The sequence below is a fragment of the Maylandia zebra genome, linkage group LG6, assembly GCF_041146795.1.
Source record: "Maylandia zebra isolate NMK-2024a linkage group LG6, Mzebra_GT3a, whole genome shotgun sequence".
NCBI lineage: Eukaryota > Metazoa > Chordata > Actinopteri > Cichliformes > Cichlidae > Maylandia > Maylandia zebra.
The window spans coordinates 11,665,825-11,678,565 of record NC_135172.1 but is presented as its reverse complement, the minus strand read 5'-3'; the positions used below and the strand labels follow the sequence as shown (position 1 = coordinate 11,678,565).

Below are 12,741 nucleotides of genomic sequence, written 5' to 3'. Positions count from 1 at the left end.
AGGGATGCATCTAAAAGCTACAGGAGAGTAGCTCTCGAGGACTGGAGTTGGACACACAGGATTTAGAGATTCATAAATGACTTCCCCAGTTCCCAGATGTAATTCTGTCAAGTTTCAAGACTTGCTGGAAGCATTCTGGAGCAAGATAACGAAAATAAATTCTCAACCAACATGAAACATCTGCCGTCAGATGACATATACCCAGTTAATTGGATATTTTAATAAAATATAGTATTAGTAAGTAATTCTTTTTTCAACTTTTGCTTTTATTTAGGCTACAGTTATGAATTTTATGTTTTAATAAACCGGGGTCCCTATGATTTCTTGTCTACTTTTATAGTTACACATAATATGTTTTATAATATCCAAAGGTTCTTATGTGTTTTCAGTATTTGCCATAATCATGTGCATTATGTGATTTTTTTGGTTTGTAATATGACTACTTTTGAAAATATAGGTAATTTGACATGCACATTATCATTACAATTAATGTCCATGGTTTTTCACTTTTGTGTCTACTTCTGTCTTTATAAAAGTTGAGTTAAATTAAACCTGTGCTCCAATGTTTTTTTGATGGCCACACTTCTTAATAAAATATAGGAGTGTAGCCTGACTGGGATTATTTAAAACAAGACCAATTTCAAATGTTATTCATACATTTTATTAACATACCATTGTATTACAGGATTAAGTCAGGTAAAACAGATGAATAAAAGAATGCTAAGTAATTCCTTGCCTACTTCTTCTGCAAAAAAACAAATCAGTCATAGGAGTGTTCCTGTAAGTGCTGGAGTGAGAATGAGGAACAAGAGAAAAAGAAAAGAGAAGGAATGCAACTCTTTTCTCGATGGTCACTTGACACTGTCTTAGACAGTATACATTTCCTCTTTACTCAGTCCACAAAAGGATAAGCTGTACAACCTTTTCACTGGTTAATGTGTTAAAAGTAAACTTGAGCAGCAGGATAAGGTGACCAGATGCTGTAAAACATCTTTAAAAAGGCTTTAACACGTCAGGTGTTTCCTGTGTTAGTTTTCCATATATACTGCTTTGCACTCAATTTCAGAGTAATAGTGAAAGGAACTTTGGTTAAACTGACTCATTCAGTTGTGATTTTCTTGTGCTTTCAGTTCTCCACTAATATTTTTCCACATACTGGAGGACCTCCCTCTTTTCATACACTACACTGCATCGCTCACCTCTTCCAGCAGCACCCCCTGAGACAGCTGGGGACTCAATCTGCACACAGTGATTAATAGATAATGGAAACAGACAGTTCTTTAAAGAGAGAAAAGTGAAAGTTTGCTGGTTCACTTCCAGCTAGAGACACAAATCCCCATCGAGCTTGCATCTGGTTTAAAAATGCCAAATCCAACATGCAGAGCTACCTGCAGTTAACCCTTTTGTCACAAGACAGCAGCAAACGTTTGTTGACATTCAGACTTTGGCTAAAAGACAATTCCAAATCATGTATCATGTACTTGTATTAGGAGTGTGACAGTTAAACTGAGCCAGCTGAAGTCTCTAGACCTGTGATGCTGTAAAAATATTTTGTGTGTTTTGAAATTCTGCATCATGCATGTGAGACTGCAGCATTTGGGTTCCCAGATGTTTGTAGAAGCTGAAAAGCTTATTTTAAAATTGAAAAATGTTCACACAAACATCTTTCCTTGACCCTGCAGCGGTGAGTTCTTCCCTCCACACCACTCAAGCTGCTGTAATTATCTTTTGATATTCAGTTTCACCTCATCATGAAACTGAATATCACATCAGGTTTGTTTTTGATTGAGTGTCATTCTGCCTGTAAACACGATAGCTCAAAAACCTGAATTAACTTAATGAGTCATTTGTTGAAAATTGACAAAAAGCATAGAAAAGTATAACTTAAACAAACTATGAACCTTACAAGTGTAGTGGGTATTGTCAACATATATAAAACCTTTCTAAGGTTATAAAGTAACTTTATTTGTTAAAAGTTTTTTTTTTTAAAAAATGCTCATGTTTAATTGTATATTGTATTGAGGCTCTTATTTTGTGTTCTAATTTTAATTTTGTTTCTTTTATATTTATTTGTTTTCCATCCATCCATCCATCCGCTTCTGCTTATCCTTTTCAGGGTCGCGGGGGGCGCTGGAGCCTATCCCAGCTGTCATAGGGCGAGAGGCAGGGTACACCCTGGACAGGTCGCCAGTCTATCGCAGGGCCAACACACAGGGACAGACAACCATTCGCACTCACATTCATACCTAGTGACAATTTGGATTATCCAATTAACCTATCCCCACAAGCTGCATGTCTTTGGACGGTGGGAGGAAGCCAGAGTACCCGGAGGGAACCCACGCAAACACGGGGAGAACATGCAAACTCCACACAGAAAGATCCCGGCCTGATGTTGGAATTGAACTCAGGACCTTCTTGCTGTGCGGCAACAGTGCTAACCACCGTGCCACCGTGCTGCCCTTTATTTGTTTTTATTTATTTAAATTTATTAAAATTTTATTTTTATTTCCATATCATTCACTTTGGTCAGTGGTTGCTGTTTTTAAAGTGCTTTATAAATAAAGTTGGGTTGCTTTGGCTAAAGATCTAAAATAGGATGTCACTCAGTCAAGGAATGTTCGACTGATGCCACTCTCCAGTGACATGCGGCGAGTGCTACGCTGTGGGCTCTTGCTGAATGAAGCTAGGACAGCCACTGATGTTTCTTCATTAGTGACAGTTTTCTTGCGTCCACATTTTGGAAAATCCAACACTGAACCAGTTTCACGAAACTTAGCAAGCAGTTTGCTAACTGTAGCATGGGAGATGGGTGGTCTCGTAGGGTGTCTTGCATTGAAATCTGCTGCAATGACCCGGTTACTGCGTTCACCAGATATCAACACAATTTCGATCCGCTGCTCACGTGTTAACCTGTTCAACATGTCAATGGCTGTGAACAAAGAGAAACTTAATAACTCATGAAAGAATAAAGTTACATTGAAACCAAGCACACCATTGTTTTTCTTGTGACATTACCAATAAGTTTGATGTGTCACATGACCCTCTTCCTATTGAAAAAACAAAAGTTGTATCCAAGATGGCCGACTTCCAAATGGCCACCATGGTCACCACCCATCTTGAGGAGTTTTCCCCCTCACATATACTAATGTGCCACAAACAGGACTTTAATATTACCAACCATTCCCATGTTATTACATTGTATCCATATAAATGGCCCACCCTGTGCTATTTTAAACTTTGTTTCTCACTGCCATTGTTTGAATTGACATTAAGGCTTTATTTTTTTATTTTATTTTTTTTTAAACTGTGCTTAAAATGTGACTTACTTAGGTTTACTACTTTGTTTGTATTGGCAACATTTAGGAAACCATTATGGTATATGTGGATTATAAATATAGTAAACTAGTAAAGTAAACTAGTACCACGGGCAGCAGCCAAAGCAAAGACCAAGACCTCCCTCTCACCAGCCACCTCCTTCATCTTATCCAGGGGAAAACCAAGGCTTCAGAGGCCAACAGAGAGATATAATCTCTCCAGCATGTCTTGGGTCTGCCCTGGGGCATCCTCTCAGTGGGACATGCCTGGAACTAGCAAAAGCTTGTAACCATAGGTGAGGGTAGGAACGTAGATCAACCAGTAAAAATGTGTTACCATGGCAACTGAGGCTTTGTGTGGATTACCGTCTGTTGAATTCAAGGACTAGGCAGGATGCTTTTCACCTGCCTTGAATTGAGGAGTCCTTGAATGTTGCTCTGTTGCTGTGTTAAGATCATTCTTAGGGTTTGCTAGCTATTATCACCGCTTTGTCCCAAGTTTTGCCTCCCTAGCTCATTCAGAGCTTCAGGAATGAGGTTTTGCATGACTTACATAATGGGCATAGTCACCAGGGGATAGACAGAATTGAAAACTTGATACAGAAGAGATGTTATAGTCCAGGTGTGTTTAGAGGTTGAAGATCATTGTCAGCAACACTGTGTTCAGACTAAGGCAGTTTATTCCAGACCTAAAACAACCATGGGTCACCTCATGGCTGGGAGGCCTAATCAGATTCTAGCAATTAATTTCTAATGCCTTGAACCCTCTGTTGATGGTCATATAAATGTATTGATTCTTACTGATGTGTTCTCCAAGTTTACTGAGTCCATTGCCACTAAGGATAATTCCTATTGAAATAGGTACCTCTCCAAGGCCACATTTAGCTTTTGAAAAGCTTAGTTCAAGTTCTCATCATATTATGAGATGCTAAACACTAATACTTTACTGTTCAGACTCTTCAGAAAGCTTCTCTTGTGCTGTTAAAGATGTTGAGCATCCATTGTTAAATAACTGGATAACAAGTAGATATGAAGATTAGTATTAAAGCCAGTGTGATGTGATGATTTCAACAATTTAAACAGAAATGAAGTCACTATAAAATGGCTCCTGTGAGAGTTTAGGATGTTGGACTTTGCTTATACATCATAAAAGTATTGTTAATTAAAAATAAAACACACATATATTTTGTATTTTAAATATGTAACAGCAGTACATGTATTCTGTTACTCCCCAACACTGTATAAAACCTAAATCAAGCTGTCTTAGAAAGTTTAGAAGGCCAAATAGCACTGCTTAGACCAGGCATTCACACAGCCCCAGATTCCTGTGATTATAAAGAGGAAAAACAGCCCCGCCTACCAGAGGTGGTTCCCAGACTCAGGTCTTACCTGTCACGTTAATGAGAATTACATTAACATGAATCCAATATGATTTTTAATTTCTGCTGCAGTATATCAGTTCTACACTAGAGGTCTCTTTGTAGTGAAAGAAATGATTGATAAACAAGGAAGCGACGGTATTAAAACTGAATGCAGCTTGGAGAAACACTTAAATCAGCTCTGCATTCAGTCTATCCTCTTAGATGGCTTTTGATTGATTCTGGTTTCTGATATTTTTTCAAGTTTAAAATAAACAGCGGCAGTAACTAGGCCTTTAAAATATTCATACAGCCAACTTTTTCTCATTAGAAGTTAAATTTAATAACAGCCATGTTATTGGCAGAAGCTGGATGTTTGTTTCTGGGTTTCATTCTGTGCCTCTCAGGTAAGAATAATTTGTTTCTCTTCATGATAACTGTAAGGAATATGTGTCAGGAATGTAGAAAAAAGACGCAGAGAGTTACAAGTTTATTTAAGAAATGAGAAAAGTCTCAGTTACTTGTTCTGCTGTTCTGAAATCTGAAGTATATCAAAGCACCAGATTGTGATCCTTCACAGTAACATGCTGTCATCACAGATTAGCACAGAAAAGAAAGTTAGCATAAATGTTCACCATGTTTTCTAATCACATGTTGTGTTAAAGGTGTTCAGGGAAAACCAAACAGCATCTGTGCCTTGAAAGGTTCATCAGTGAATCTGCCCTGCTCACATCAACATCCCACTGCAAGAAATAGCTGGTACACTGGATACTTGAGTATCTCCAAGATATTGTTCACTACAGATGAAACACATGTAAAGTACAGCATGTCAGCAGAGAGTAATTTCACTCTAACAATCAATAATCTGACAGAGAGTGATGGAAATTTTTACTGCTGCATTAAAACTGCTGACAGATCAACGTGCCAACAAAGTGGAATTAATTTCCATGTTACAGGTACAGTTCTTTTTACAAATGCATCACAAATGAATGAGTTTATGGATGATCAGTGTATTCATGTTGGTCATGTGACCTCTCAGAGCTGCAGGTAAAGGTGATTCCTGCCACAGAGGGACAGACAGTAACACTGATGTGCAGCAGCAGCTGTCCTCTGACTGAAAAGCCTGCAGCCTACATCTGGTACAAGAACAGAGAGTTTCTCTATGAGGACTGGTCTCCCTGGTACCAAGAGCGGCTCAGCAGTGAGGAAGCAGTCACATACTCCTGTGCTGTCAAAGGCTACGAGCATCTCAGAGCCCCTGAAGTCTCTGTGGGTGAGTCATGATGGACGCCTCCTCATCATGTTATGAGATGTCTGACAGACATGAATAATTTCACTGTTTAAACATCAGTGGTGTTTTTCAGATTCTGTAACTCCGACCTGCTTCAGTGTGACCTATGCTAAAGGGAGAATGTGTTCTTCTCAGCAGACATCAGTGGACGAGTCCTGCTCCATCACATATCCCAGAGGTGAAGTTCTGGACAAACTGCACTTTGAAATTTCATTTTTATTTCTTAATTTATTTGACATGACAGAGATGAACTGGTGGAAAATGTGTTCATCATCTCCCAACAGAAATTCATGTCCAGAGCCCTGCTGAACACAGAGGTCACATCAGACTGACCTGTAACAGCAGCTGTTTTCTGACTGAGCCTCTGATTTCCTTTGTGTGGTATGAAAACAGAAAGCCTACAGTGCAGGAGGGAAAACAGATTCTAGTTTCCATCTCTCAGCCAGACAGTTTGTCTTGTGCTGTAAAAGGTCTTGAGGATGTGCGCTCTGCTGACGTCTGTGAGTAAACTTATTACTTATTGTCTGTAAACTTACAAAATAGAACAGTTATGGTATGGTACAGTTGATTGTTCTGTGTTGTTGTTAGAATATCTGACCACAATAACAGAAACACTGTAAATTTTAATGCTACAATAATAATGTGGTAAACACCATTTTTAAGATCTGATAATGTTTTATTTTGTTGGAACAGTCACAGGTGTTGTTCTTTTGCATTTTTATGCTGTTTTGACTCATTATTGTATGAGGTGTGAGTCTCTGTTATAGCTATTGGCAATTGTCAGTGCTTATTTTGCAATAATTTTATATATTTTGTAATGATTTTGTAATAATTCACTGAGGGTTTTTTTTCTGAAAACAGTTTTTTTGAATCAATAATTTACTGTATATCTTATAGGTTCTGATAAAATATTTGCATAGCAATTGATTAAAAATTTATGATCAAGGGAAATCATTTACATATGTGATACAAGAGCATACATAAACAGAAATGATTTGTTAATTATTTCTGTTTATGTATGTTATATTTCTGTTTCATCCATATTTCAGGTTTCAGTGATTCCTGCTGGAGTTTGAATTATGTCCACAGCAGAATCTGTGCTCTGGAAGGATCTTCAGTGAACATCTCCAGTAAATACTCACATCCTGACTACGAGCAGATACAGTCTAAATGTTGGTATAAATTTAAGGGAAATGCTGAGGAGGAAGCTGAACAGCTGACTGAGGATGCAGATCATGTGGAGTATGATGACATCATGAAGAACCAACACATCCTCAGATTAAAGAAGTTGAAGAGAGATGACTCAGGAGAATACAGGTTCACCATCACAACAGAAGCTGAAGAAGTGATAGAGTCTGATTTTCTTGGAGTTACTCTGATTGTCACAGGTAATTATGGTTTGTCATTATATATGTAAAAACAGCTGTCAACACAATATCCTCTGCAATGCTTTCAACTGAATTGACAAGAAAAAGATGCAGGAATTTTCCTCAGGTGATGATGATGTTTTATTTAGTCAAAAAGCTACAAAGAGTTTTTAATGCTTCTTGCACTCTTCAGAAGTTAGTGAAAATCCAAAGCACCAAATCCTGTTGTCTCTTTAATGAGAAACCGTTACAGTTACTGACCAGTCTGAGTGTTTTTCAGAGCTGAGAGTGAAGATGAGTCCTTCTGCAGTGGTGACAGAGGGTCAGAGAGTCACACTGACCTGCAGCACCAGCTGTCCTCTGACTGACAACACAAACTACATTTGGTACTTGAACAGTCGACCTCTGACCCCGAGAGAGAACCAAACCAAACATCTGATCCTAGACCCAGTCAGCAGGGAGGATGCAGGAAGCTACTCGTGTGCTGTGAAAACCAACAAAGATATCAGCTCTGCTCCAAAGACTCTCACTGTCCAAAGTACTACAGGAACACGGATACGAGCAGCTGCAGGAGTTTCTGCAGCTCTGCTGGGTTTAATACTTCTCCCTATCACTGTCTTCTTGTGTATTAGGTGAACATTATTGTGTTATCTCTAAGACCAGTCATGTTTAAACTTTATTTGTTTTTGTACAACAGGACTTCCAATCCATAAACTTTACAGAATTTCAGAGACATTGCAGCAATATGAATGTATGTGTGTGTGTCAGGTTGTGTCTTAGACTCCACCTTTCTCAGAACATCTCATGCTGCTCCAGGTGTGGGGGCCTATTTCACCCTACCATGCTCCCTGCTGGTGGCTGGTGCCCCACCCGCCAGCTGCTGCTTGGTGTGGCCTGGTCCCCCTGGCTGTGTCCAGGGCCTGCTGGGGTGGGGGCCCAAGGGTCTTCTCTTTAACATGAATTTATGATCACTGTCTCGTCTCATCAGATGACCCTTGATCTCATTTATGAAAACATCTCAGCTCAGTCAGCAGGGCAGGATGATCATCACTACAGCAGACTGCACTTCAGTGAAAACCACACAGCTGACCTCTACTCCACCATCGAGCCACTGTGTGCTCAATAAAGAAACGTTTGTTAATATGGTGATTTTTTTCTCCAATGATAAACGTTTACCATCACAGCAAAGACACTGCAGCTTCTTGATCCATCAGTGGATTACGCTCACTTTATTGGAATATAAATTACAGGAGAAATAAGTTGAAATTGAAATCCAATTGAGATTGAAAAGCTCTAATCTTAAGCACTTTACTTTGTGTGCTTCTGATGCCATTAATGAAAACATCAAAGTCATTGTGTCTGCAGGTTTCTCTTCTGTTAGGTTTTTGTCTGTACCACAAAATAACCACTAACAGTGTCACATGTCTCTGCTCTCACTGTCAGCACTGTCAGGTTTTAGATGAACATATAATAATATGTAGCCATGTCACATGTTTAACTGAGCTGCTTTGAATGTAGTTTGTCTGGAGAAAGACTCAGAAAAATCAAATCTCTTTTCAGCCTTTCAGGTAGGAGTAATGAAAATGATGTTTCTGGAATGTAGAAATTATGCATAATTTTACTCATTAATTTATTTAAGTTTATAATTTGATTTGATCTGTATGACCTCTGAATTGTATTAAAGTACCAGATTTGCATCCTTAACACTAACGTGCTTTCTTCACACATGAAGTCCATCATTCTACAGTGAGAAAGATTATCGACAAGTGAAAAACATTCAAAACTGGCTTCTGACTATAACATGCTGCTGTGCAGTGCAACTAAGATGTCCTAACCTACCAACAACTGTACCAACCTGATTCAAGCTTATTTCAAATACAATGATCAAACAAAATGAAGTATATACATAATATGTGTAACGGGGTTCAGTAACCTTCCAGTGACTGAGGTGGCCATGGCCCTCACAAATTACTGTAAGTTATTACAGTAATTTGCCTTTACCCAGGGGATGCCATACCCTGCATTTACGGACTTCCTAAAATCCACAAGGAAGCTGTCCCACTCAGACCCATAGTCAGTAGCATAAACTCAGCCACTTATAACATTGCTAAACACCTTGCTACCATCCTTGCTCCTCTCGTGGGGAACACCCCACACCACATCAAGAACTCCACCGACTTCATCGACAAGGTCCAGAAACTTACCCTGGATCCAGATGAAACCATGGTGTCCTTTGATGTAGTCTCTCTCTTCACTTGCATACCCACCACGGAGGCCGTAGAGACTGTCAGAAAACGACTACAAGAAGACAGCTCCTTGGAAGACAGGACCAACTTCCCACCCGATCAGATCTGCACACTGTTAGACCTCTGCCTCACCACTACATATTTCAAGTACAACGAAGGCTTTTACAGACAAAAACATGGCTGTGCCATGGGCTCCCCCGTGTCACCTATTGTAGCCAACCTTTACATGGAGGAAGTGGAAAGGAAGGCTCTTGGCTCTTTCAAAGAAAGAGTACCCAGCCACTGGTACAGATATGTAGACGACACCTGGGTCAAAATCAAGACACAAGAAGTGGAATCCTTCACTGCGCACATTAACACTGTGGATAAAAACATCAAGTTCACCAGGGAAGACACAAAGGACAACTGTTTGCCTTTCCTGGACTGCGCTGTGCACATTGAAGAGAACGGCAACCTCAACATCGAAGTTTACCGAAGCCCACACACACAGACCAGTACCTCCTCTTTGACTCCCATCACCCTCTGGAACACAAACTTGGAGTAATCAGGACCCTACACCACCGGGCAGAACATGTTCCCTCTAAGCCTGAAGGGAAAAAGAAGGAACACACACATGTAAAGGAAGCACTCAAAACGTGCGGCTATCCTAAATGGGCGTTCTTAAAGTCAGCAAAGAGGCACAGAAAAGAAGACCAGACACCAGCGAGGGAGGATAAGAAGGACAGACGCAACAACATTGCCATCCCCTATGTAGCCGGTGTATCAGAAAAACTCAGGAGAGTTTTCTCCAAGCATGACATCCCGGTGAATTTCAGACCCAGCAACACGCTCAGACAGAAACTGGTTCACCCGAAAGACAAAACGCCAAAACACAGACTTAACAATGTGGTGTATGCTGTACAGTGCAGCGAGGAATGCCCAGACCTCTACATTGGAGAGACCAAACAGCCACTTCACAAGCGCATGGCACAACACAGAAGAGCCACCTCCACAGGACAAGACTCAGCAGTCCATCTGCATCTTAAGGATAAAGGACACTCTTTCGAGGATGCCAGTGTTCACATTTTGGACAGAGAGGACAGATGAAGTGAAATAAGCCATTTATGTCCACTGTGAGCGACCATCTTTGAACAGAGGCGGTGGTTTATGACACCAACTCTCTGCCATCTATAATCCAGTTTTGAGATCCCTTCCCAGACGCCTTAACGCCCACTCACTTCCTGGGCCATCTGATCTCAGGAATTCACATGATAAGGTGGGGCCAGGTTTCACAATGAACACACCCGAAACTCTGGCTGATTGGGACCCACACCCAGTTTCACACCTTGGCTCAGGCGATTAGAGGATCATCAGGGGGTCCTTTTGTCCCTCTGTGGGGGAAAACTCCCACTAGGTTTATATCTGGGACTCTCCACCATTTGACCTTAGAACTGAAGAAGCTTCTCGGATGAGAGGTGAAACGTCTTCAAGCAACTTAAAGAAGTCCAGACGCTTTTCTTTGCAAGCTCCTTTGACTACGATGACCTGGATGACTGAGAACCTTCACGGACTTATTACTGTAAGTTATTATTAATTATTAAGTTAAGGCCATCTGTGTGACAGCTAAATCCTAGACTAAAATGAGTGATACAAAGGACAGTGAACCCAAGCTCAGCAGCAAATCTTCAACAGAATGGCTTAAAAAGAAAAGAATCAAAGTGTTGCAATGGTCCAGTCCAGTCTTTCCAGACCTTAGCCTGATAGAAATACTGTGTTGAGTCATTAAGAGGGATGTGCAAACCTCCATGAAATGAAGCAATGCTGTAAAGAAGGGTTGGCCAAAATTCTTCTGAAATGATGCAGTTTCTTATAGGAACTGAAAGTAAGATATTTAAAGACTTAGCAGCTCTTGAACTTGAGACACTCTGTCTCTGTCAGGCTCTCTCACACCAAATAAGAGGAAGCCCCAAAACCTAATCAAAGGAGCTTGCAAAGAAAAGCGTCTGGACCTCTTTAAGTTGCTTGAAGACGTTTCACCTCTCATCCGAGAAGCTTCTTCAGTTCTAAGGTCAAATGGTGGAGAGTCCCAGATATAAATCTAGTGGGAGTGACCCCCCACAGAGGGACAAAAGGACCCCCTGATGATCCTCTAATCGCCTGAGCCAAGGTGGGAAACTGGGCGTGGGTCCCAATCAGCCAGAGTTTCGGGTGTGTTCATTGTGAAACCTAATCAGATTTAGCTTCATATAAAGGCAAGCAAACCAGTAAATTGTCTGAAATCAGGCCTACTAAAATCCAGGAACTTTTCATTGAACACAAACCATATTTGAACTTGTTCTAATAAATGTGCTATTTTAGGTATTATGACTTTGTACATTATTGTGGATGGAACAAAAGGTAAAAATCTTGATCCCAGACTCAGAGGACTCAGAACTGGTTCATCATCACCATCATCTCAGCTGCACCTAATATATTCTTGATGGTCTGGTTGTATTAAAGGTTCTTTTTATTGCGCAGCTTAAGGGAAAATTTCAGTGACTTGGATGCCTTTTGAAACTGCTGGAGTGAGAATGAGGAACGAGACAAAAAGAAAAGAGAAGGAATGCAACAGCCAAATGACGCTGTCACAGTCAGTATACATTTCCTCTGTACTCACAAATCACAGAAGAATAAGCTGTATAACATCTTTATTAGTTTTTTTTTTTTTTTTGAGGCGAAAACTCACACCTTGACCAGTCACCAGTAAATGATTTAAACTCATGTTTTTGGTAGATGCAACTACGACATGAATGCCAAAATCCTATGTTGCTTCATTCTTGAGTTATCACATTCACAAACTTTGTGTCCATGCTGCCCATTTGGGGCTAAAAGCTTCTGTTAAATTTATGCATGAATATCTCAACTGGTTTTAGCAACAGTTGTTTAAGCCACACTGCCATCTACTGACAAAACTGAATATTACTGCCATATCACTTTAGAGCAGGGTTGGGGAACTCCAGGCCTCAAGGGCCTGTGTCCTGCAGGTTTTAGATATCATCCTGGGTCAATACACCTGAACCAAATGATTAGTTCATTACTGGGCCTCTGGAGAACTACAAGACATGTTGAAGAGATAATTTAACCATTTAAATCAGCTGTGTTGAAAACCTGTGGGACACTGGCCCTTGAGGCCTGAAATTCCCCCAC

The 12,741-nt window shown here is 40.3% G+C and overlaps 1 protein-coding gene across 1 annotated transcript; it reads left to right on the top strand.

Annotated features, from left to right (window-relative positions):
- Positions 1–4,898: 4,898 nt before the first annotated feature.
- On the top strand, positions 4,899–9,034 carry LOC101484240 (uncharacterized). The gene is made up of 7 exons (XM_004574516.2): positions 4,899–5,079; positions 5,338–5,628; positions 5,712–5,945; positions 6,037–6,141; positions 6,248–6,463; positions 7,013–7,351; positions 7,611–9,034. Exons 1-7 carry the CDS (start codon positions 5,025–5,027, stop codon positions 7,964–7,966), a joined length of 1,596 nt encoding a protein of 531 aa, XP_004574573.1. The 5' UTR covers positions 4,899–5,024; the 3' UTR covers positions 7,967–9,034.
- The last annotated feature ends 3,707 nt before the right edge of the window (positions 9,035–12,741 follow it).

Coding starts and splice junctions, on each gene's coding strand:
- LOC101484240 (XM_004574516.2), top strand. CDS start 5,025: ATGTTATTGGCAGAAGCTGGATGTTTGTTTCTGGGTTTCATTCTGTGC. Junction 6,142..6,247: donor CTCCATCACATATCCCAGAG/GTGAAGTTCTGG, acceptor ATCTCCCAACAG/AAATTCATGTCCAGAGCCCT. Junction 7,352..7,610: donor AGTTACTCTGATTGTCACAG/GTAATTATGGTT, acceptor AGTGTTTTTCAG/AGCTGAGAGTGAAGATGAGT.